This window comes from Hypanus sabinus, chromosome 10 (assembly GCF_030144855.1).
Source record: "Hypanus sabinus isolate sHypSab1 chromosome 10, sHypSab1.hap1, whole genome shotgun sequence".
Lineage (NCBI taxonomy): Eukaryota > Metazoa > Chordata > Chondrichthyes > Myliobatiformes > Dasyatidae > Hypanus > Hypanus sabinus.
The window spans coordinates 80,489,982-80,513,187 of NC_082715.1; the positions used below are offsets into that span (position 1 = coordinate 80,489,982).

A 23,206-nucleotide genomic window follows, 5' to 3' on the forward strand; every position below is an offset into this window, starting at 1 on the left:
GGAAGTGTAAGGGCAGGTGTAGCACTTGTTCCGCTTACAAGGATAAGTGCCAGGAGGGAGATCGGTGGGAAGGGATGGGGGGGACGAGTGGACAAGGGAGTTGCGTAGGGTGCGATCCGTGAGAAAACCGTGGGGGGGGGGGGGGGTGTTGGGAAAAATGTGCTTGATAGTGGGATCCCGTTGGAGGTGGCAGACATTACGGAGAATTATACGTTGGACATGGAGGCTGGTGGGGTGGTAGATAAGGACAAGGGGAACCCTATCCCGAGTGGGGTGGCGGATGGATGGGGTGAGGGCAGATGAGCGGGAAATAGGAGAGATGCATTTGACAGCAGAGTTGATGGTGGACGAAGCGAAGCCCCTTTATTTAAAAAAGGAAGATATCTCCTTTGTCCTGGAATGAAAAGCCTCATCCTGAGAGCAGATGTGGCAGAGACAGAGGAATTGTGAGAAGGGGATAGCATTTTTGCAAGAGACAGGGTGGGAAGAGAAATAGTCCAGGTAGCTGTGAGAGTCTGTAGGCTTATAGTAGATATCAGTAGATAGGCCATCTCCAAAGATGGAGACAGAAAGACAGAAATGGACCAGGTAAATTTGAGCACAGGGTGAAAGTTGGAGGCAGAGTTAATGAAGTCGACGAGCTCAGCATGCGTGCAGGAGGCAGCACCAATGCAGTCATCGATGTAACGAAGGAAAAGAGGGGAACGGATACCCGTATAGACTTGGAACATGGACTGTTCCACAAAGCCAACAAAAAGGCAGGCATAACTGGGACCCATACGGGTACCCATGGCTACACCCTTGGTTTGGAGGAAGTGGGAGGAGCCAAAGGAGAAATTATTGAGAGTAAGAACTAATTCTGCTAGACGGAGGAGAGTAGTGGTAGAGGGGAATTGGTTAGGTCTGGAATCCAAAAAAAATGAAGAGCTTCGAGACCATCTCGGTGGGGGATGGAGGTATATAGGGACAGGACGTCCATGGTGAAAATAAGACGGTGGGGGCCAGGGAACTTAAAATCATTGAAAAAATTCGAAGCATGAGAAGTGTCACGAACATAGGTGGGAAGAGATTGAACAAGTGGGGGGATAAGACAGTGTCAAGGTATGCAGAAATGAGTTCAGTGGGGCAGGAACAAGCTGAGACAATAGGTCTACCTGGACAGGCAGGTTTGTGGATCTTGGGTAGGAGGTAGAAATGGGAAGTGTGGGAACTATGAGGTTGGTGGCAGTGGATGGGAGATCCCCAGAGCTGATAAGGTTGGTGATGGTATAGGAGACAATGAGCTGATGCTCCTTAGTGAGGTCATGATCAAGGGGTAAATAAGAGGAGGTATCAGAGAGTTGTCGCTGTGCCTCAGCCAGGTAGAGGTCAGTACGCCGGACAACAACAGCTCCTCCCTTATCAGCAGGTTTTATAGTGGGGTTGGGATTGGTGTGGAGGGAGCGGAGAGCAAAGCGTTCGGAAGGAGTGAGGTTGGAATTGGAACAGGGTGTAGTGAAGTCAAGATGGTTGATGTCCCGTCGGCAATTGGCAATAAAGAGATTCAGAGCAGGCAAAAGACCAGAGCAGGGTGTCCATGAAGAGGAGGGGGGTTGAAGACGGGAGAAGGGGTCATCGGTGGGTATAGGAGAGTCCTTGTCAAAGAAGTAAGCTCGGAGACAGAGCCAGCGGAAGAAGAGTTCAGCATCATGGCGTATGCGGAACTCGCTGAGGTGTGGGCGAAGGGGGACAAAGCTGAGGCCCTTACTGAGGACTGCCTCAGAGTTGAAGGTCAGAGGGAATGGTAAAGACCCAGCACAGACGAGAGATGGGATCAGAGGGGGGAGGGAGGCTGGTGGTGTCAGTGGAGAGGGGAGGGTTGGGGTGAGAGGAAGATGGAGCCTCAGGGCCCAGGAGCTGACGATGGGATCTGGGGGAGAGGGGATTGCAGAGTGGTGGTGGGGGAAGGGGAGACGGGAGTCACAATCGCAGCATGTGAAGACCCGGCCTGGAGTTCAAGGCTGGAGCCGCAGTTGGTGGTTGCGCAATCGCTTTGAAGCTGTCCATGGCCGTTGGAACCCACGGTGATGGTGCTGGAATCTGGATTTCCAATATGCCCTGGGTCGCTGGGGCAGCCGAGATTGATGGCCGAGGCCAATCCATGGCCATTGGAACCCGGGGTGATGGTGCTGGAGTCCAGGTTTTCAATATGCCCTGGGTCGCTGGGGCAGCCGAGAGCGACGGCCGAGGCCAATCCATGGCCGTTGGAACCCGGGGTGATGGTGCTGGAGTCCAGGTTTTCAATATGCCCTGGGTCGCTGGGGCAGCCGAGAGCGACGGCCGAGGCCAATCCATGGCCGTTGGAACCCGGGGTGATGGTGCTGGAGTCCAGGTTTTCAATATGCCCTGGGTCGCTGGGGCAGCCGAGAGCGACGGCCGAGGCCAATCCATGGCCGTTGGAACATGCGGTGATGGTGCTGGAATCCAGATTTTGAATATGCCCTGGGTTCCTCATAGTTGAATACAGGCATTCTAGTGAATACAGACCCAGAGCCATCGAACACTCTTCATATGACAAGCCATTCAATCCTGGAATAATTTTCATGAACCTCCTTTGAATATGGGATGAATAAAATGGACTTGGTGTATGTAGAGCTTGATGTTTGATGTGGATTTAGTGGCCCAAAGGGCAAGTTTCTCTACTGTATGACTGTGACTGAGAAATATCAAAGAAGGATTCTACCTTATGAACTATAAAGACAGTGTCTGATACTTTAATCAGAACTTCCTTTCTGAGAGAAATTCTCCCTACGTGGAAAGTCCGAACACAAAAAGTCTGAAAAGTGGATTGAGAAATTGCAGATGTTGACCGGTCCGATGGTAGTAGGTTATCATTAATATTTGCTTACAAAGTCAGTTAGAGAAATTGCAGATGGAATTTAATAGAGGCTGAAGTGTAGGAGAATGATAGAAGTATACAAAATAATGAGAGATAATGTAAACTCAAGCAGGCTTTCTCCCTTCAGATTGGGCAAGGCTACAACTAGAAGTCATTGGTTAAGGGAGACTCTAAAAAGACTGCAAGATTAACCAGATTAGTAGTGTGGTAATACAGCATCTGCAATGATATGGTATGAGCACGTTTCCTGCAAATGGCATTCAAATACCGAGCTAATAAAACCGCTTCAGTTGAACTTGAATACCTTAGTGGGTTTAAACCCACAAACGTTTGACAAAGTCAACTGCACCATGGAATCAGAATCTGGTTATTATCACTGATGTACACTCAATGACCACTTTATTAGGTGCATTTGCTCATTAATACAATTATCTAATCAGCCAATCATGTGGCAGTGACTAAATGCACAAGAGCATGTAGACACGGTCAAGAGGTTTGGTTGCTGTTCGGACCAAACATTAGAATGGGGAAGAAATGTGATCTGAGTGACTTTGACTCTGGAATGATTGTTGGTGCCAGACAGCGTGGCTTGAATATCTCAGAAACTGCTGATTGCCTGGGATTTTCACACATGACAGTCTCGAGTTTGCAGAGATGGTCCAAAAAAAACCATCCTGTGAGTGGCAGTTCTGTGGGCAAAAATGCTATGTTAATGAGAGAGGTCAGAGGAGAGTAGCCAGACTGGTTCAAACTGACAGGAAGGTGACAGTAACTCAAATAACTACACGTTACAAGTGGTGTGCAGAAGAGCATCTCTGAAAACACATGTCAAACCTTGAAGTGGATGGACCTCAGCAGCCATGAATACTCAGAGGCCACTTTATTAGGTACAGAGATACATAATAAAGTGACACTGGGTGTATATAAAAATAAATAAATAACACAAAAAGAGCAAAATAATGAGGTTGCGTTCATGGCTTATTCATAAATCTGATGCCAGAGGCATTGAAGCTGCTCCTAAAACACTGAGTGTGGGTCTTCAGGCTCCTGCACCTCCTCTCTATTGGAAGTAATGAGAAGAGTGCATGGATTAATAACCCATGGCTGAGAATTTTAAGAGAATTAATCAAGCTACTGCACTCACATCCAGTTGTCTGGAGTCCTGATCCATCAATGTAACTGTGAAATTTATACGTAAGGAATTAATTAAATCTGAGCATTTACTTATGGTGATTGTGAAGCTCCCACTCGGGTCCTTCAGGAAGGGAAATACGGTATCCACATCTGCTCTGGCAGAGTTGCGATCCCAGGTTCACAGTGATCACTACTCTCTGAAATGGATGAACAATCCATTCAGCTCAGAAGCAATAGCAATGAATGATGAATGTGGTTTAACCAACAACACTCACATTCTGTACAAGAATAACAAAGGACACTCTGGACTGTGGAAAACAGTCTTTAGAAATACAAATCATGAAAGGCCACATTATATATGGCACCTCCTCATGATGGCTCAAGGCATTTTACATTTAGTGATGTTATGTAGGAAAACTGTAACAGATGCAATCCTGCAGTCAACAAAGCAGATGACTGGACTTGTGATCCAATCCTTTTTTTTGGGAAGTTTTGAGGTCCTGGCCACCCAAACCTCATTCTGTGCCTTGAACGATCATTGGCCACCTGCACAGGCAGACAGGATCATTGTTTATAACAACTGCATAATCAGGACAAAACTAACTTACAGATGCCAATACAATACACAAGATGGGTCAGATAAGGTATTGTAATGTCAGAGCTACTGCACTATCATATCAAGTGGATGCAAAAGATCTAAGATTCTTCAAATAAAGGAAATTTTTCTATTCTTATTCATTGCTGCCTCTTCCACTGCGAATAAAACACTTAGTAAACCATGTTGTCATGTTTCTTTCCACAACGGCTAAATTTAAAGACTCGCAAGATTCCATGGTGATGGGAAGCAGCATTCAAATCCAACTCTTTTTCTCCTGCATAGGGGTCGCAATCATATTTTAATATCTTAGGCAAGACACCCAGTGCTCATTGCTCAATGAAACACGGTATCAGCTGAGGGTGTTCGGATATACATGTAAAAAGTTATTTCTTTCCCTTTGGTTAAAAAACCTATCCCCTTCTATCTAAAACCTCAGTCACACACTGCACTGTAAACACTTCAATCCACTGTTAGCAATGCTGTTTACATTCTAATATGTACATTTATCACGTGCACGTCGAAACAGTGAAATGTGTCAATCAACACACCGGAGGTTGTGCTGGAGTTCGCCTGCAAGGGTCACCACACATTCTGGCACCAAACACTGCATGCCCACAATGCTCAGCAGAACAACTCAGAACACAAGCAGCAAAAAATATCAACTGCAAAACCGTCCCTCCCACAAACCCAAGAGAGGAAATCTGAAGCACAAGATACTTTGCAATGCTTGGGCTGGGAAAAAAAGACACCAGAAACATCCACATATACAGACAGGAGTATGGAGCCATGTATTGTGCAGTTGCAAATAATAAATTGCAGATTTTGGGGGCAGGTTTAGTTGCAAAATTCACTCTGGCAGGAATTTTGCACAAATAGTATGCCACTTAGCTCAACATTCTGATGGTTTAATTGTGGTATTTTAGCGTAGCAGTTAGCACAATGCTTTAAAGCACAAAAGATTGGGGTTCAATTTTCACTGCTGTCTGCAAGGAGTTTTCCCTGTTCTCCCCATGACTGCATGGATCTCCTCCGGGTGTTCTGATTACCTCCCACATTCCTAAGACAGTAAGACATAGGAGTTAGTAGATTAATTGGTCACATGGGTGTAATTGGGTGGTTGGGTGGTGTGGGCTCATTGGTGCTGTAACTCTAAATTTAAAAAAAGTTTTCAATTTCCCTTAACAGCCGAAGCCTCCACTCAAACATTGCCGCTGGCCATTCTGCCAGTGCTTTCCACACAACTATGACTTCAAATTCTCATTAACAGATAGCAAAGGATCTTCGGCCCAATACCACACCACAAATTAAATTAACAAAAAGCCGGTTAGCTCAGCCTCATGCAATAATAATTCGGCAAACTGTATGCCGAAATAAAGAGCATATTAGGACCATTTGGCTGACTAACACAGAACAAATAGGCTATAGTCATTAGAACGCAAGCTCCAAGTGCAGAGGTTTTCTACGTTAACCCTGAATGGAATCTTCGTCTGCATATCAAACAGAAACAAACTGATCATCCTAGCTTGGAAGGGATGCAAGATATGATTTCTGGTGGGTCCTTCACACGACAAGATTCAAAACTGTTTGATTCATTTCCAGTACACAAGTGTAAAGGAGAATAAAATAATTATTACCCTGCATCCAATGCAACAAAAAAAAACAGTAAGATAAAGAACTTCCAGTTTAAGATGGCACTTAAGAAATACTGTGACACCTTACTGGCAGCAAATCAAACTTAACTATACTATTAATCACTTTCTGGACAACAATCACCACAATCAATAGCCTGCAACTTCCCTTTCAGAGTGAGCCTCTGAACTGCCTGAACAACCTGGCATTTTTGAGTGTGAACTGAAAGCTTCAAAAGGTTCAGGACAGTTGTGGCATATAATGTACGAGCCGAATGGAGATGGCGAGGCCTGGGCCCAAGAGCGAGGAATGAGCCAATGTTTGGAAATCGCTGCAGCAGATTTGGAGCCAATTCAAAGCAGCACATCCAAGGCAAGACGGTAGACCCAGGCCTAAGAGCCAGGAATGAGCTCGTGCTTGATAAATTTAAGTGCCAGAAAAGATTGAAAAGGCCACGGTGTCAGGGCAGAGGAAAGGTATGGGCTCGTCGTTCGGCAAGGTTTACTCATCTCTGTGCTGAACTGAAGCTGTAGCCTGCAACTAATGGGCTCCTGGACTGGCTGCAGCGATGAACTGGCCTCATGGCTGAAGACTAATTTTCATGAACTTTAGTTCTGAATGTTGTTTGTTTCTTTTATTGTTTGTATGATTTGGGGTTTTTTGCACTTTGAATGTTTTACAGTCTTTTTTAATGGGTTCTATCGCTTTTGTTTGTTTTGTGGTTACCTGTAAGGAAACAAATCTCAAGGTTGTATATAGTACACATGCTTTGGTAATAAATGTACTTTGAAAAACAAGTACATAAGATAGCTTATATACATAGAGTAATGGTATGTCCATAAAGCAATGCTAGGCAAAGGAGTATCTGTACATCAGGTGACTGACAGGAAGTGATAACGCAGTAGTAGCTGGGGTTGTGGAGGAGTGAGTTAGTGGGTGGAGGTGTTGATCAACCTTGCTGCTTGGGGAAAGTAACTGTTTGAGTCTAGTGGTCCTGGCATGGATGCCATGTAGCCTCCTCCCTGATGGTCATAATACTCATAATGGGCGGCACCATAGGTTAGTGCAATCGCTTTACAATGCCAATCCAGGTTTGATTCCCACTGCCCTCTGTAAGGAGTTTTGTACGTACCCTGTGACTGCATGGGTTTCCTCCCATCTTCCAGACACATGGATTAGTAAGTTGTAGGCATGCTATGCTGGCATCAGAAGCATGGCAAAATGCATTGTTTTGTACCAACAACCAAGACAGTCTCAACATGTGCATTGATTGTTAATACAAAACAACATTTCACTGTATTTTTCAATGTACATGTAACAAATAAAGCTTTTTTTAAAAAAAAGATCTTTACCCTGTACATTTTTCAAATGTGGGAGGAAACCAAGATCAATAACCAGTAACATGCGCCAGCAGAGATCACTCGGCTATCCGGATGGCCAGGCCCCAGAGACTACTGAACCAATAAGAATGAGTTAGAACAATATAAACTCCAGCACTCGGCATTAACAATACTCCAATTACGTCACCTCGACTGGTGGTAACCTCCAAGCTCAGCGAACAACCTTACAAACAAGGAAAGCCCATCTTCAGATGTTGTACTGCCCTTTTAACCTACTAAGAGCAATCTTACTATTCCTTCCTACTTAGCCCTCAATTTTCCAGAGGCACAAAGCCCTTTGACTCTCAAATTTGGCTGCCCTCAAAAATCCATCCTGTTCCTGAACCAGCTTATAATAACCCACAAACTTGTAATCTTATTGATGGTCCTTAGAAGACAAAATCTCAAGTCGTGTCCTTTCCAATCCTGATGAAGGATCATAGCCCAAAACATCAACTGTGTATTCATTTCCATAGATGCTGTCTGACCTGCTGAGTTCCTTCAGCATTCTTGAGTGAGTTGTTCTGGATTTCCAACATCTGTGGAAGTTCTTGTGCCTTATCTGCTTCACATACGACATACAAAAGCTTGCAACTTAAAACTATTGTTTATTAGTACTCAGGAACATGGGCGTCATGGCGATGGCACCATTTATTGCCTACAAAAAGCTGACTGATTGCTGCACCAGACTGCTGTTATCCTTAGACCCAGTAACAATAAAGCAAACTGAGCTGGACATTTCAATGTCAGGATCTTACTCTCAGGCAGCTCCTCAGAGATTGGGGGACAGGTTGGAGGCGAGAAGAATCAGAATCGGGTTTATTATCACCAGCATGTGATGTGAAATGTGTTAACTTAGCAGCAGCAGTTCAATGCAGTACATAATATAGAAGAGGAAAAAAAAGTAAATCAATTACATTATACGTATATTGAATAGATTTTAAAAAGTGCAAACAACAGAAATACTGTACATTAAAAAAAGTGAGGTAGTGTCCAAGGGTTCAGTGTCCATTCAGGAATTGGATGGTAGAGGGGAAGAAGCTGTTTCTGAATCACTGAGTGTGCCTTCAGGCTTTTCTGTACCTCCCACCTGATGGTAACAATGAGAAAAGGGCATGCCCTGGGTGCTGGAGGTCCTTAACAATGAACGCTGCCTTTCTGAGACACCGCTCCCTAAAGATGCCCTGCGTACTTTGTAGGCTAGAGCCCAAGATGGAGGTGACTAGATTTACAACCTTCTGCAGTAGCCCCTCCATACCAGACAGCGATGCAGCCTGTCAGAATGCTCTCCACGGTGCATCTATAGAAGGTTTTGAGTGTATCTGTTGACATGCCAAATCTCTTCAAACTCCTAATAAAGTATAGGCAGTCCCCAGATTAAGTACGAGTTCCGTTCCTGAGTCTGTCTTTAAGTCGGATTTGTATGGAAGTCAGAACAAGTACATCCGGTATTATTTAGCGTCAGGTAGTCAAACATTTGTCTTAGTATATATTTTACCTTTCTATGCATTTAAACACTTCAGAAACACATGTATTCCAGTAATTAGTGTTGCTTAGTAATAACTGTAGCTTTCATCAGGGCAGGGCCTTTCACATGCTCCATTATTCTCACTTTATCCGTTATCCTTTAATATTGTTCCGATCGTTGACCGACTGTAGCCTAACGCTTTTCCAATGACTGATGGCGTTTCACCTCTTTCCAAACGCTTTAGTATTTCCACTTTGTTTTGAATCGCGATTGCTTCCCGTTGATGAAACAGAAACACTGCGGGCAGCAGGTCCTGACGTGCGCCGGCTCCTGAGGTCCACCGGGTCCCAAGGACCACCGCACTGATTTCCCTGGGTCCTAAACTGCACCGCACTGAGACAGGTTAAGTGGGAAAGTGGGGGCTGTGCTGGGTTTGGGTATTTGATGCTCCACAATATTCCACGTGGGAATTTAAACTGTGTTTTTTTTTAAAACGAGGTCAAGTTGCAAGCTCAACATCAACCCGGCACAGATGGTACAGCAGTCACTGGATCGACATCAACCCAGCACGGGGGTGGTCTGTCACTAAATCGAACTCAGGACCCTCCGTTCTCTAGCCTGGCACTGATCTGACTGCGCCACCAGCTGACCGGAACTGGGGGGGGGGGGGGGGGCATGGTCAGGGGTGAATCTTACTGAGAAAAATTTAAGCCAAATACAAAGTTAAACACTCAGTGTCAATGGCAACGACTTAAAATGGCAGACAGCGTCACCATCCGACTTTAAATGGTAGACTGCGTTCTCCTTCCTCAGTTCGTAAGTATGAGTTGTCCATAAGTCAGATGTTCGTAACTCGGGGACTACCTGTACAGTCACTGTCTTGCCTTCTTTATAATACATTGATATTTTGGGACCAGGTTAGATCCTTAGGAGATCTTGACACCCAGGAACTTGAAACTGCTCACTCTCTCCACTTCTGTGGATTGATGTGCGCTCCTTCGTCTTATCCTTCCTGAAGTCCACAATCAGCTCTTTCATCTTACTGACATTGAGTGCCAGGTTGTTGCTGTGACACCACTCCACTAGTTGGCATATCTCACTCCTGTACACCTTCTCATCACCACCTGAGATTCTACTAACAACTGTTGTATCATCGGTAAATTTATAGATGGCATTTGAGCTACACCTAGCCACAGAGTAATGCGTATATAGACAGTAAAGCAGTGGGCTAAACACACACCCCTAAAGTGCACCAGTGTTGATCGTCAGCGAGGAGGGGATGTTATCACTAATCTGCACAGCTTGTGGTCTTTCTGTTAGGAAGTCGAGGATCCAATTGCAGAGGGAGGTACAGAGAGCAAGGTTCTGCAACTTCTCAATCTGGATTGTGGGAATGATGGTATTAAATGCTGAGCTATAATCGAAGAACAGCATCCTGACATAGGTATCTGCGTTGTCCAGGTGGTCTAAAGTCATGCGGAGAGCCATTAAGAAGCAACCTGATCGACTTGGTTCCCCTCCAATTCCGTGAGGTCCAAATTATTTTCTCCAGTCACAAGATGTGGGAGACCAGTGTCAAACAAGGCTGTGTCATCTCACTTTTTCCTCACCTTAATGATGTGCATTAACTTCAAGTTTCATACTGAAGTGCATCCAATTTAAATAACAATAAGGAAACTATTTAACCTAAGTTAACTCAAGTCCACAATCAAAGTCACCTCAGCCATTTAAAGACCAAGCTCCACACCAGCATCAATTCATTCACCAAGAGACACAACAGAAGGAGCCTCGCACTCAAGTTCCACTAAACAAAATACCTTTGCAAAATGTTTCTTCTGAACAAGGTGTACAAGAGGCACAGATGAGTGGATATCCAAAGACCTTACCCCTGGGTGAAAATGGCTAATACAAGGGGGCATAAGGTAATTGGTAGATAGTGAAGTGGCGTTGTCACAGGTTCACATTACACACAGAGGGTACGTGTGAGGAAAGCCCTGCCAGTGGTGGCAGTAGAGGCAGATACATTAGGGGCATTTAAGAAATATTTAGATAGGGGCTTGGATGATAGAAAATTGAGAGCTACATTGAAGAGAAAGTTCCGATTAATCTTGAGTAGGTCAAAAAGTCAGCACAATATTGTGGGCTGAAGAGCCTGCATTGTGCTTTAATGTTCTACACAACACACCCAACCTCCCTCATTATAAGAAAGCCTGCAAAAATAAAACCTGGACAATGTGGATTTCTTCCAGAACCTCAGGAACTACCTTTCAGTGAAGGCAGCCACTAATCGCCTCATTGCACGAACACAGCCAACTGCTACCTCACTGTGTTATTACAACAGGAATGCCCCATAGGAATAACAATCCAGTTGACGCTGTTAATTCATTAGAAAACAATTTTACAGAATATTGTATTATACAACATTAAGTGTTAGTTTTATACCAGGAAGTATGCATTTTAAAAACAGAGGTCCAGATATCAATATTTTACTACAGTATTAAGACATCTAATTAATTCCCTTGTGAAAAGGGATTTGTATTTTTAATATTAATAATTCAAAATATAAACACTGGAGCATTACATAAGCTTAGAATCTAGGGCTTCCATAATAGACAATGAATATTTAACTTTTAATATTATACAAAGCAGAAAAATATAAACTTTTTTATATGAAAGAGATACCAGCGCAGAATAGGTCCTTCCAGCCCACTGAGCCACACCACCCAGTAACCCACCGATTTAACCCTAGTCTAATCACAGGAAAATTTACAATGACCAATCACCCAACTAACTGGTACTACGGAAGGAAACCATAGACTGATGAAATCCACTATTCGCACATGGGAAGGACGTACAAACTTTCTTACAGACGACGCTGGAATTGAACTTAGAACTCCAGCACCCCGAGTTGTAACAGCATTGAAGAGACCACTTTTGTTTCCTTTTTGTTTTGTTCAAGTATCTCAGAAAGCACAGAAAGGCATGCACACCTACTTAAATAACTGTATCATTCCTGGCATTTAGCTTATGCTTGCGTTAATCACTAAAAAGATTGCAAAGGAGATTCACCAGGGTATTGGCTAGGATGGAATGTTCCAGCTGTGAGAAAAGTCTAGACAGGCTGGGTTTGTTTCCTTGGAGTAAAGAAGGCAGAAGGGGGAAACTTGGTTGAAGTTCATGTTTGGCACAGCACAGTAGCATAACGATTAGTGTCAGGTATTACTGCACCAGCAACTCCGGTTCATTTCCCACCACAGCCTGTAGAGAGCTTGTACATTCTCCTTGTGACGCGCGGGTTTCTCTGGGTGCTCCAATTTCCCTACGCATTCCAAGGGCGCTTTGGTTACTAGGTTAAGTGGTTACAAGGGTAGCACGGCTGCATTGGGCCAGAAAGACCCATTAATAAATAAAATAAATATATGGTTATGCAGGAGCACATATAGGGTCATCAGCAAGAAACTTTACCCATTAACGCATGGCATTGGTTTCATGGGTAGGAAATTTCGAGGAAGATTTGAAGGAAAAGTATGTCCATCAAGAGGGCAGCTGATTTCTGGAAAACCCTCTCTGAGGTAGAACCTGGTAGCCGCAGAACATTTACATATTTAGATATGAACCATGGCACAGAAGGCATTTACTCAGGCCATAAATGCAATTAGGTAATTAACAGCTGGCACAGACAGTGGGCTGAAGGGTCCATTGCTATGCTTCAGGACTCTAACCAATCATTACATTATGAAAGTACACCCGCAGATTACATACCCCAGCTGTCTCTCTAGAGGAAGGAGAGATTGAAATAGAGCTGAAAAGGACATATGGACACCATAACAAAACATAGAAAGGATTAAACAAGTAGTCGAGGATCTGACAAATAGAGCATAATGTCCCAGTAGGGGTGATGAGTTTAAGTTGATTGCTTAAAATGTAAACTGATAGGAGGCAGCAAAAATTAAGTATTTCCTTTGACTGAGGAGTCAAGGATTAATCCTCAAAACACTCAAAGCAAACATTTTCAAGACTGGAGTACGACAAAGTATTATTTCTATGTAAACAATGCAGAAATTTAGGAAAAAAAGGCAACCAATGCTGTTAAAAATTTAAATCCAAGACAAATTTTGTTCAAAACTTATTGAAGTACATTTAGAAGCAGGGAAAGGGAAAGAGGATGAGGGAACTGTGTGGGTAGAGCTTGATCATAACTCACCTTGATTGCTGGAACAGTTTTGAGCTTACGAGCCTTCTCATCTTCTATGCTCAACAGTAAAACACCTGACCTTGGCAAACTGCCCACAACAGCACAGTCATATGCAATAATCCCATTAATCAGTGGCCAGCATTTGCAGTACCTACCTAGCTGCTCTAGACGATCCTTAGCCATGATCAAATTGGTTGTCATTTTGCTCTGCAGTCGCTTGGCTCGCTCAACTTGCTCACCTGGCAAGATGGGAGGTTAGTGAATATTTAGCAACAAAAGCAAGCCTACTAAAGATCTAATTATGTAGCATGCAGATTCAGATCAGTCACCAGTTGTGACAGGATGCAGAAGATACTCTTCATTATAGCTGGTGAACCTGTGGAAATCACAGCCACAAACTGCTATAGGGATCAAGTCATCGGGTGCATTTAAAGTGGAGATTGATAGCTTCTTGATTAGGACAGGAGTCAATGGTCACAGGGAGAAGGCAGGTGACTGGGGTTGAGACAAATAATAAAATCAGTCGAGATGCAATGACAGAGCACACTCAATGGGCCAAATGGCCTACTTCTGCTCCTGTATCTTAGTTACTTCAACCAGGCCACCTTCAAAAAAAAAATGAGCTGGTAGTATTTTGTTAACTTATCTCGTCTCAGCAGGGGCCGAAATATCTTTGACAATTGGTATGCAAGAACACAAGGAATAGGAGCAGGCGTAGACCATCGAGCCTGTTCCACCATTCAATAAGGTATGACTATCAATAATGCTTAATAAGTCACTCTTCACCCACAATTAGGTAAATCAGTCCACCAGGCTGTACTCCTCTCTGCCTACAAACAGAAGCTGAAATATGAAGATTCAATACAGAAAGTCATACACTGCTGATCTGAGGAAACAGATGAGCTTCTACATGATTGCTTTGAGTCAGAAGACTGGTCTACGTTCAAAGACTCAGCAGCCAACAGAAATGAGCATGTCACCATTGTCACAGATTTCATCAGCAGATCTGCAGAGTATCTCAAACCAGTCAATCCGAGTGTTCCCGAAAAGGGAAGCATGGATGAACTCAGTGATCCACTATCCACTCCTTCCTGAAGTCGAGGAGCGCAGCATTCAAATCAGGTGATCCTGACCTTTACAAGAAATTGCAATATGATCCCTGTCAAACCATCAAGGATATCAAGAGACAATACTAATCCAAAAATCAAGTCCCAGACCAGCCATCAGCTGCAACAGGGTTGATAAGCCATATCGAACTACAAGTCAGGCAGCAGTGCATCCTTTCCAGACGAGCTTAGTGTACTTTGTTCAAAATGTCGATAAGAGATTAGAATGTTACCACTATCCAATTAGCATCCAATGCATCTGTACCCACAATTACTGTCATGGATGCAAGATCAGTGAACTGCAAAAGGAATTTAGCCTCAAGTATCCCTGGCCACATTCATAGGTCCTGCACAAATCAACTGTCAGGGGACTTGCAAATATTTTACACCTCCCTGTTTCAATCTGAGGATCCCAACTTTTTAAAGAAAATCACCATCTTCCCAGTACCTAAAATAACAAAGTGCCTTAATGACTTCCATCACCGTGAAGTGCTTCATGACACACCAACTCCAACCTCCAGCCAACCTCAACCCACTGTAATTCATTTGCCTTCTATGGCAGACTTCCTAACTCTACAATCATCCCTGGAGCATTTGGACAGTAAAGACACCTACATTAGAAGACTGTTTATTGACTACAGCTGGGCCTTCAATACTGTAATTCCAAGCAAACTCATCTCCAAGCTCCTAGAACTGGGACTCAACACCTCCTTTTGAAACTGGATCCCTGACTTCCTGACCAACAGACCCAACTACCCTCAACACTGGTGCCCCAAAACATTACTCAGCCTCCATTCTCCCAGGAGGCTGGAGAAATTTGGCATATCCACTTTAACCCTCACTAACTTTCATATGCCCCTGGAAAGCATCCAAATCCAGATGTATCACAACTTGGTATGGCAACTGCTCTGCCTGTGACCACCAGAAACTGCAGAGTTATGGATTCAGCTCAACTCATCACGGAAACAAGCCTCCCTCCATGGACTGTCTATACTTCTCCTTGTCTTAGTAAAGCAGCCAGCATATTCAAAGATCCTACGCACCCCAGTCATTCCCTCCTCTCCCGCCTCCCATTGGACAGAAGATATAGCAGACCACACAAAAACAACTGAGTCCGAGCCACGACTCCAATGAACCTTGCAGTTCAGCACAGTAGCCATCTTGACTGAAGAACCTCGATGCACACCAGCTCAAAGTAATCTCCAGACCCACTCTCTTCTCCTGTAATCCAGCAACTTTCTCTCTGTCTTATGACTATCATGAGAAAATATCCTTAGGTACCCTTTGGTACTCCTAGCACTTAACTACATAATAGTTTAATTTACAGTAACCAATTAACATGTCAACACACACTTGAGATGAGAGGAAACCACAGCAGTGGCCTCCCTAGGGAGGACATGCATTGCAACTAAGGTCAGGGTTAGATCTAGGTCCTCTGAGCTGGGAGTAACTGCACTAAATATTGGGCCACAGATTGCCCAGCCTCTGATCGCCTCTTCTAGTATTTAAATGGCCCATCCAAAATATTCATGGTGGGAGATTTGGTCCTGGCAATATCACAGGCCACCAACAGTAGATGGTTGTACTCGATGGTTGTTGCATACCACAGTGCTGCAGAAATATTACTGACTAAGCCTGCCCATCAACACCACTAACTGCTCTTTGTTGTTTGCAATCCTCATGACTTCTAAATTTCATTCATGCAACAGACAGAACTCTGGAAAAAGACCAGTGTTTATCGTTCACCCCTTAATTCACAATTGCTTTTATTGGGTCTCACTTTCCATCCAGATCGGATATTTGATGAGTCTTTACAAACAGCATTTTACAAAACGGACTTGATTTTGCAAAAAAAAGTGATTATTTGAATTCAACTTTCTCAGCTGCCATTGTGAGATTCAAATGCATGTTCCAGAACTTCACCTGCAGGGCAAGAATAAAGCAAGTGGCAGAAAACATAATAGCACATTGGATGTGGTGCAATATAACCCAGCTAAGAGGAAAATGATGTACTGTACAGTTGTGAGTCATCCTCTGCAATATCTTGATTGTGAAGTGCTATCTAAATGGCCATTATGATTTTCATTCCTATAAGTAACTTGTATTTCTTTTCTAGATCACAATTTATTGTGACACTCTTCTCTGAATACCATCCATTCCCCAACCAAATCCATTTTAAATCCACTTATTATGCTAAATTTCTCTTAACCACCTGAATGGAAAAAACACTGCACTGGCATCAACAGGAACAAGTTTTCATTCATTAAGATCTTACCTGTTCCAGAGATCTGGACTGCAATCCCATGCTCGAGTTCTGCAATCCCTTTCTTGTACCACTCCACAGCTTTTTTCTTCTGTCCTATTCAAACAGAGGAAAACATTTATATCAGCCCTTTGGAGCAATGAACATAACCTGCCGATTATACACCTCCTCCCCCCCCCCCCCACTACTGACTACCCACGAGCCATGCCGTTAGAAACAGAAGCCTACTTGCAGTTTAAGTTCAAAGTAAATTTATTACTGAAGAAAGGTATGTGTTTCCATATAGAACCCTGAGGTGCATTTTCTTGTGGCAATTACAGTAAATAAATGAAACAGAATCAATGAAAGACCACACCCAACAGGAACCAATGTGCAAAAAACCCACAAACTGTGCAAATACAAAAATAAAAAATAATAAATAAGCAATAAATATTGAGAACAAGATGAAGAATCCTTGAAAGTGAGCCCAGTTCAATAGGAACAATTCAGTGAGTGAAGTTGAGTTAAATTATCCCCTCTGGTTCAAGAGCCTGATGGCTGGGGGGTAATAAATGTTCATGAACCTGGTGGTGTGGGTCCTGAGGCTCCTGTATCACCTTCTTCCTGACAGCAACGGCAAGAAGAGAGCATGGGTCTGGATAGCGGGGGCCCTTGATGATGGATGCTGCCTTCCTGCAACAGTGCTCCGTATAGCTGTGCTCAATGGTGGGGAGGGCTTTACTTGTGATGGACTGGGCCATATCTACTACTCTTTGTAGACTTTACGGCAAACATTCCAACTTTTATCACAGCATGTTATGTTCCTGACATAGAAACTTGTCAAAGTTTGAGATGACATGCTGAATCTAGAGGCACTGCTGTGCTTTCTTTGTAATTGCACTTACATTCTGGACCCTGAACAGAGATCCTCTGAAACTAAAGCACTGAGGAATTTAAACCTGCTGACCCTCTCTATTTCTGATTCCCCAATGAGTCGCTCATGGACCTCTAGTTTCCTCCTCTTGAAGTCAACAATCATCTCCTTGGTCTTGCTGACATTGTGAGAGGTTCTTGGTGTGGCTTCTAGATGCTGATTCGTCACAACTCTTGATCCAGCCAACGACAGTGCTGTCATCAACAAACTTAAAATGGGTAATTGAGCTGTGCTTAGCCTCACAGTCATAGGTGTCGAGTGAATAGAGCAGAGGCCAAGCACACAACCTTGTGGTGCACCCTCGCTGAGCGATATTATGGAGATGTTGTTGCCAATCCAAAATGACTGGGGTCTGCAAGTGAGGAAATTAAGGATCCAACTGCACAAGGAGGTATTGAAGCCAATGTTATGAAACCGATTTAATTAGTTTTGAGGGAATGATGGCATTAAATGCTGAGCTGTATTCAGTAAAGAGCATCCTGATGTATGCATCTTCGCTGTCCAGATATTGTAGAGTTGAGTGAAAAGCCAGTGAAATGGCACCTGCTGTTGACCTGTTGTGCCAGTAGGCAAACTGGAAAGGATTCTAATCGCTTCTCAGTCAGGAGTTGATAGGTTTCATCAGCAACCTCTCAAAGCACTTCACATTGCATGAAAATGCTAGTGGATGGCAGTCATTCAGGCAGGTTACCATGTTCTTAGGCACAGGTATAACTGAAGCCTGTGTGAAGCAAGTGGATACCTCAGACCACCAAAGTGAAAAATTAAAGATATCGGTGAACATTCTAGCCACAATATTTGACCAGCTACTGTCTGGGCTAGCACTTTCTGTGGGTTCACCATTCTGAAGGACACACTCACATTGGCCTCAGAGACTGAAATTACAAGGTCATCTGGGGCTGTGGGAGGTTGCAAAGGTGCTTCCATGATTTGATGGTCCCAACAAGCAGAAAAGTTAAAGTGCACAACTGCAATTTTTTGCCACACACACATTTTCTTTCTCCCCTTATACATTTGACAGTAACTCTGCACAGCCAACATAACGGCAGAGTTGCCGTCTGAAATGTCAGCAGGCAAACAATTGATGTGTGGAAAGAATGAAACGAAAAAGATTAAAGGAAGATCAGCTTTATTTGTCACATGTACATTGAAAGAGTGAAATGTGTTGTATGCAGCTACAACCAACAGAGTCAGAGGATGTGCTGGAGGCAGTCCGCAAGTGTCACCATTCTTCTGGCACCAACATAGCATGCCCATAACTTACTAATCCCAACTCTGAATGTGGGAGGAAGTTGAAGAAACCCATGCGATCATGGGGAGAACATACAAACTCTTCACAGACTATGGTGGGAATTGAACCTTGATTTTACAGCCAGTGCTGTAAAGCATTATGCGAGCTGCTACGCCAGATTTGGAAAGTTGCCTATTAGGAATCTGCACATTTTCAAATTGAATGGATGTATCCAAATCCTCCTCCCATTAGTAATGAGATGAGGGCATGTCCCAGATGATCAGGGTCCTTAATGATCAATAATAATAGGCAAGCAACAGACTGATAGGAGAGCTTTAGGAATTTTAATGTAATACAGAAGCAACTCATACATCAAGGAATGAAAAGTGTTCTTACTGAGTGAAAAGTAATCCAAGATAAAGCTATACACAAGTAAAGGATGCAAAAATGTAAACTAACAGGCAAACTGCAAAGTACAAGGAATAATAAGATCATTAGAATGAAGAATATAAGGGAGAGCATGTACAAGGAGTTTTAAAGTCAATACAAATAAGTTTGGTAGTTATAGTCATAAACAGACTGATCCACATGGGTCCTTTGAAAATTGGATAACAGCTACTTCACCAATTCTGAAAAAGGGTAATTGACCCAAAACCTTAACCGTTTCTGTCTTGCCGCAGACACTACTTGACCCCACTGAGTACTCCTCACCAGTTTATGCTTTTCGTTCAGATTTCCTTTTCAATTACAAAGTCTTATTAGCACTATGCTGAGTATTGGCAAATTCCTGGGAGTACTGAGCATAGATTTAGTTTGAGGGGTATAATGACATTGAAGGAAGGCACAGTTCACTTGGTTGATCCCTGGGAATGAAGAGCTACAGAATGAGAGAAAGTCCCACAGATTCCCCTGTACTTAAACACAAGATTCCAAAGATGATGGAATTCAAGAGCAACACACACATAATGCTAGAGGAACTCATCTATGGAGAAAATAACATCAGGACTAGAAAGGATGGGGGATGAAGCCAGAATAAGGTGATGGGAAGGAATACAAGCTGGGAGGTGACGGGTGAGACCAGGTGAGAGGGAAGGGGGTGGGGGGGGGGGGGGGTGGAGATGAAGTAAGAAGCTGGGAGGACAATGACACCTAACGGCAACTCCTTTGCTTGCATCTTCGGTAACAGCTCTATTTCTATCTTTAATATCTCTACTTTTCCCTTTCAGGGTTCTTTTGAAGACCCTGACCTGGAGTTAAATGCTGACTTTGGTTCTTTGCAGGAATGGGACTGGCTCTCAGGGTCTCACGACTGGCTGCTATTCGAAATACCGAGTACGTGGCCTAGAAGACTAGCACGCCTTCAGGGTTCCAGGATTTCGTGGTCAGTGTCTCTGCAGAAAACTGGTGTGTCATGGGAGTACACGGAAGGTCAAAAGCAGTGAGCTGGTTGCTGGCTGTGTGCTCAGAGACCCCAGTTCTTTGAGCACAGAGCTCAGAAAAAGTGACACAACGGTCTTTTAACATCGTAAACCAGCGAGTTGTCTGTCATGTCTCCCCTCTCGCTGTGAAAGGGGAACACCTCTTTTTCCCTAATAAAGACCGAGCCTGTGGGGTGTCAAACTACCGAGTGAGCGAGTAGTCTTTGGGTACTGCAAGCCTCTGTCTTTATTGAGGCTTTGCTGCATGCTTGAGTGCTTGGTGGGGTCATTGCTTTGCTGCTGCTTATGTGTGAGTGGGGGGGGGGCTTTGGGGTTCTAGCATTTACATTCTTTCGGGGCACTCCTCCGTTTTCATGGATGGTTGCGAAGTAAAAGAATTTCAGGATGTACCTTTGAAACTTGCTGAGCTCCTCCATCATTTTGTGTATGTTCACCCTGTGCTTAGTGTTTTGGTTAATGAGAACTGATATTAATGGAATATACAAGGTTCTGCTGGAGCTTGACAAGATAGATTATGAGTGTATGTATTTACTGGTTGTGGGAATCTAGAACCACGGGACAGTTTCAGACCACAGGTCACCAACTGAATCTCTTCTCAGTACAGCTGAAGCAGGGCAAATTATTGAACTGCTCTACCTGGGCATGAACATAAATGACTAAGGTATAGAATATTATGAATTAAGTGCTGATAAGTAGAATGTTTCTAACAGTGGGAGAGTCTAGGACCAGAAGGCAGCCTCAGAATTCAAGAATGTCCATTTACTGCAGAGATGAGAAATTTCTTCAGTCAAAGGCTGGTGAATCTGTGGAATTCACTGCCAAAGATGGCAATGGAGGCCAAGTCACTGGGTATAATTAAAGGTTAACACGTTCTTGATTTGTAAGGGCATTAAAGGTGATGGGGGGGGGGGGGAGAGAGAGGAGAAAGCAAGAGAACCGGGTTAAGAAGGAAAATAAATGTTTATGTTCCTCCCTGTAACCACGTGCGTTTCCTCCAGATGCTCCAATCACCTCCCACGTACAAGTTAGTAGGTTAATTGGTCATCGTAAATTGACCTGCGATTGGGCGAGAGTTAAATAGATGGGTTGATGGGTGGTGGAGCCCATTGGGCCAGACGGGCTGTTCCACACTATCTCGAAACAAAAGAGGAATAGATCGGGTGGGCAACCAGAGACTTTTGGGTGCCACGGTAGTGTAGCTGTCATCTTGGGGCATTCCGGGGTTCAATTCTGACACCATCCGCAAGGAGTCTCCCTGTGGATGCGCAAGTTTGCTCCGGGCCCTCCAGTTTCCTTCCACCGTCTAGGGATGTACTGGGTACGTTAATCGGTCATTATAGGTTGTCCTGGAAAGGAATACGCTGCTCTGTACCATTAAATAAATAATTCAGCCATGATTGATTGGACTCAATGGGCTGGCTAGCCCAAGTCTATTCTTATGTCTTTTCTCAATCTTGGATCTTGGGAATCAAGTGTTAAGGGAAACTAACCATGACTTTGACCAACTGATAGTGGAGTAAGCAAACTATTACTCCAACTTCAGTTTCAGTGCATAATAAATGTAAGACAACGCATCAGCTTTTTACAAGCGTGCACTTGTTCACAATTTATGTACATTGTATAGTACAAAAAATACAGTAAAAAGTGTTTTATACCACACGTACATCACAGCAAAACGACAATACGCGGAACATTGGCAACGCGGCGACAAACGAATACCACAGCCTACTTTACAATCCAGCGTATATTGCACAACATTACAATGCCATGCCGACCCACTCCAATTAAAAACAAAATGCAGTGCTTTTGACTCATCTTTAAAGGGGCAGTGGACATACCCAACATCCCTTGCAATGGACCAACAAAAAGCCAACCCCCTCCTGATTCTTCCTCACCTCTTTCGTCTTCGTCGATGCCGAGAGCCGTGGAGATGTACTCGAAGGCCAGCCGGTGGGACTGGCGGATCTGCTCGGGCTCGGCCGTGGCCACGGTCGGGGTGCTCTTGCGCGATGCCATCTCGGCCAGGCGCTGGCAGACGTAGGCAAAGAAGAGCCAGAGGTGAAAGGCCAGGAAACGCAGGAAGGTGAAGACAGCGACCAGCGGGTAGGAGAAGTAGTAGAGGTTACGTTTGTGCAGCGAGAGCCTGTCGCTGTTGCCTTCGGGCGGATCTCGGGCCGGTCCCTTCTTCTTCCTGCCTCGTCCTCCGGGAGAATTCATTCACCCGCCCTCTCTCCGCCATCACAAGCAAGGCAGTGCGCTTGCGCCAACACCCAACTCGGCATTGTCCGGCCTCCCACCAATCACAACAGCCCAGGCTCGATGCTGCTGTCCAATCAGGAGGAGGCCGCGTCCTCCAGCTAAGACTTGGCCATTCGGAGAAACAATTGAATTTATTTAAATCTTACATCCCTCCCATAACCTGCGGGAGTAAAAGTGTTTGCGTTATGACTCCGACGCAATGTACAGACATGTGAATTCATAAGTCTTATGGCTTGTAGAAAGAAGCTGTCCCGTAGCCTGTTGGTCCTGGCTTTAATGCTGCCAGACGGAAGCAGCTGAAACAGTTTCTGGTTGGGGTGACTGGTGTCCCCAATGATCTCCCAGGCCATCTTTACGCACCTGGTGCTGTCAATGCTCTCAGTGAAGGGCAGTTCACATTCACAGATGTGCTGGGCTGTCCGTACCACGGATGCTGCCCGACCTGCTGAGTTCATCCAGTTTTTTTGTATGTCTTGATTTGATCACAGCATCTGCAGTGTACTTTGTGTTTACTCTCTACAGTGCCCAGTGATCAAGGTTGGTGCATTTCCCATACCAGACAGTGATACAGCCAGTCAGGATGCTCTCAGAGGTGCCCCTGTAGAATGTCTTTGAGGATTTGGGGGTTCATGCCGAACTTCAGTCGCCCGAGGTAGAAGAGACGCTGTTGTGCTTTTTTTTTGCCACACAGCCGGTGTGTATAGTCTAGGTGAG

The 23,206-nt window shown here is 44.2% G+C and overlaps 1 protein-coding gene across 2 annotated transcripts in view; it reads right to left on the minus strand.

Annotated features, from left to right (window-relative positions):
- spast (spastin) overlaps nt 1–22,494 on the minus strand; it is a 65,411-nt gene extending 42,917 nt beyond the window's left edge. For both annotated transcript variants that reach the window (XM_059982199.1, XM_059982198.1), the window contains exons 1-3: nt 22,129–22,494; nt 16,663–16,746; nt 13,437–13,520 (exon numbers count right to left, since the gene is read on the minus strand). In XM_059982199.1, the coding sequence (XP_059838182.1) occupies nt 13,437–13,520; nt 16,663–16,746; nt 22,129–22,450 (490 nt within the window). In that variant the 5' untranslated portion in view covers nt 22,451–22,494. The remainder of the gene's footprint in view (nt 1–13,436; nt 13,521–16,662; nt 16,747–22,128) is intronic.
- Between the last annotated feature and the right edge of the window lie 712 nt (nt 22,495–23,206).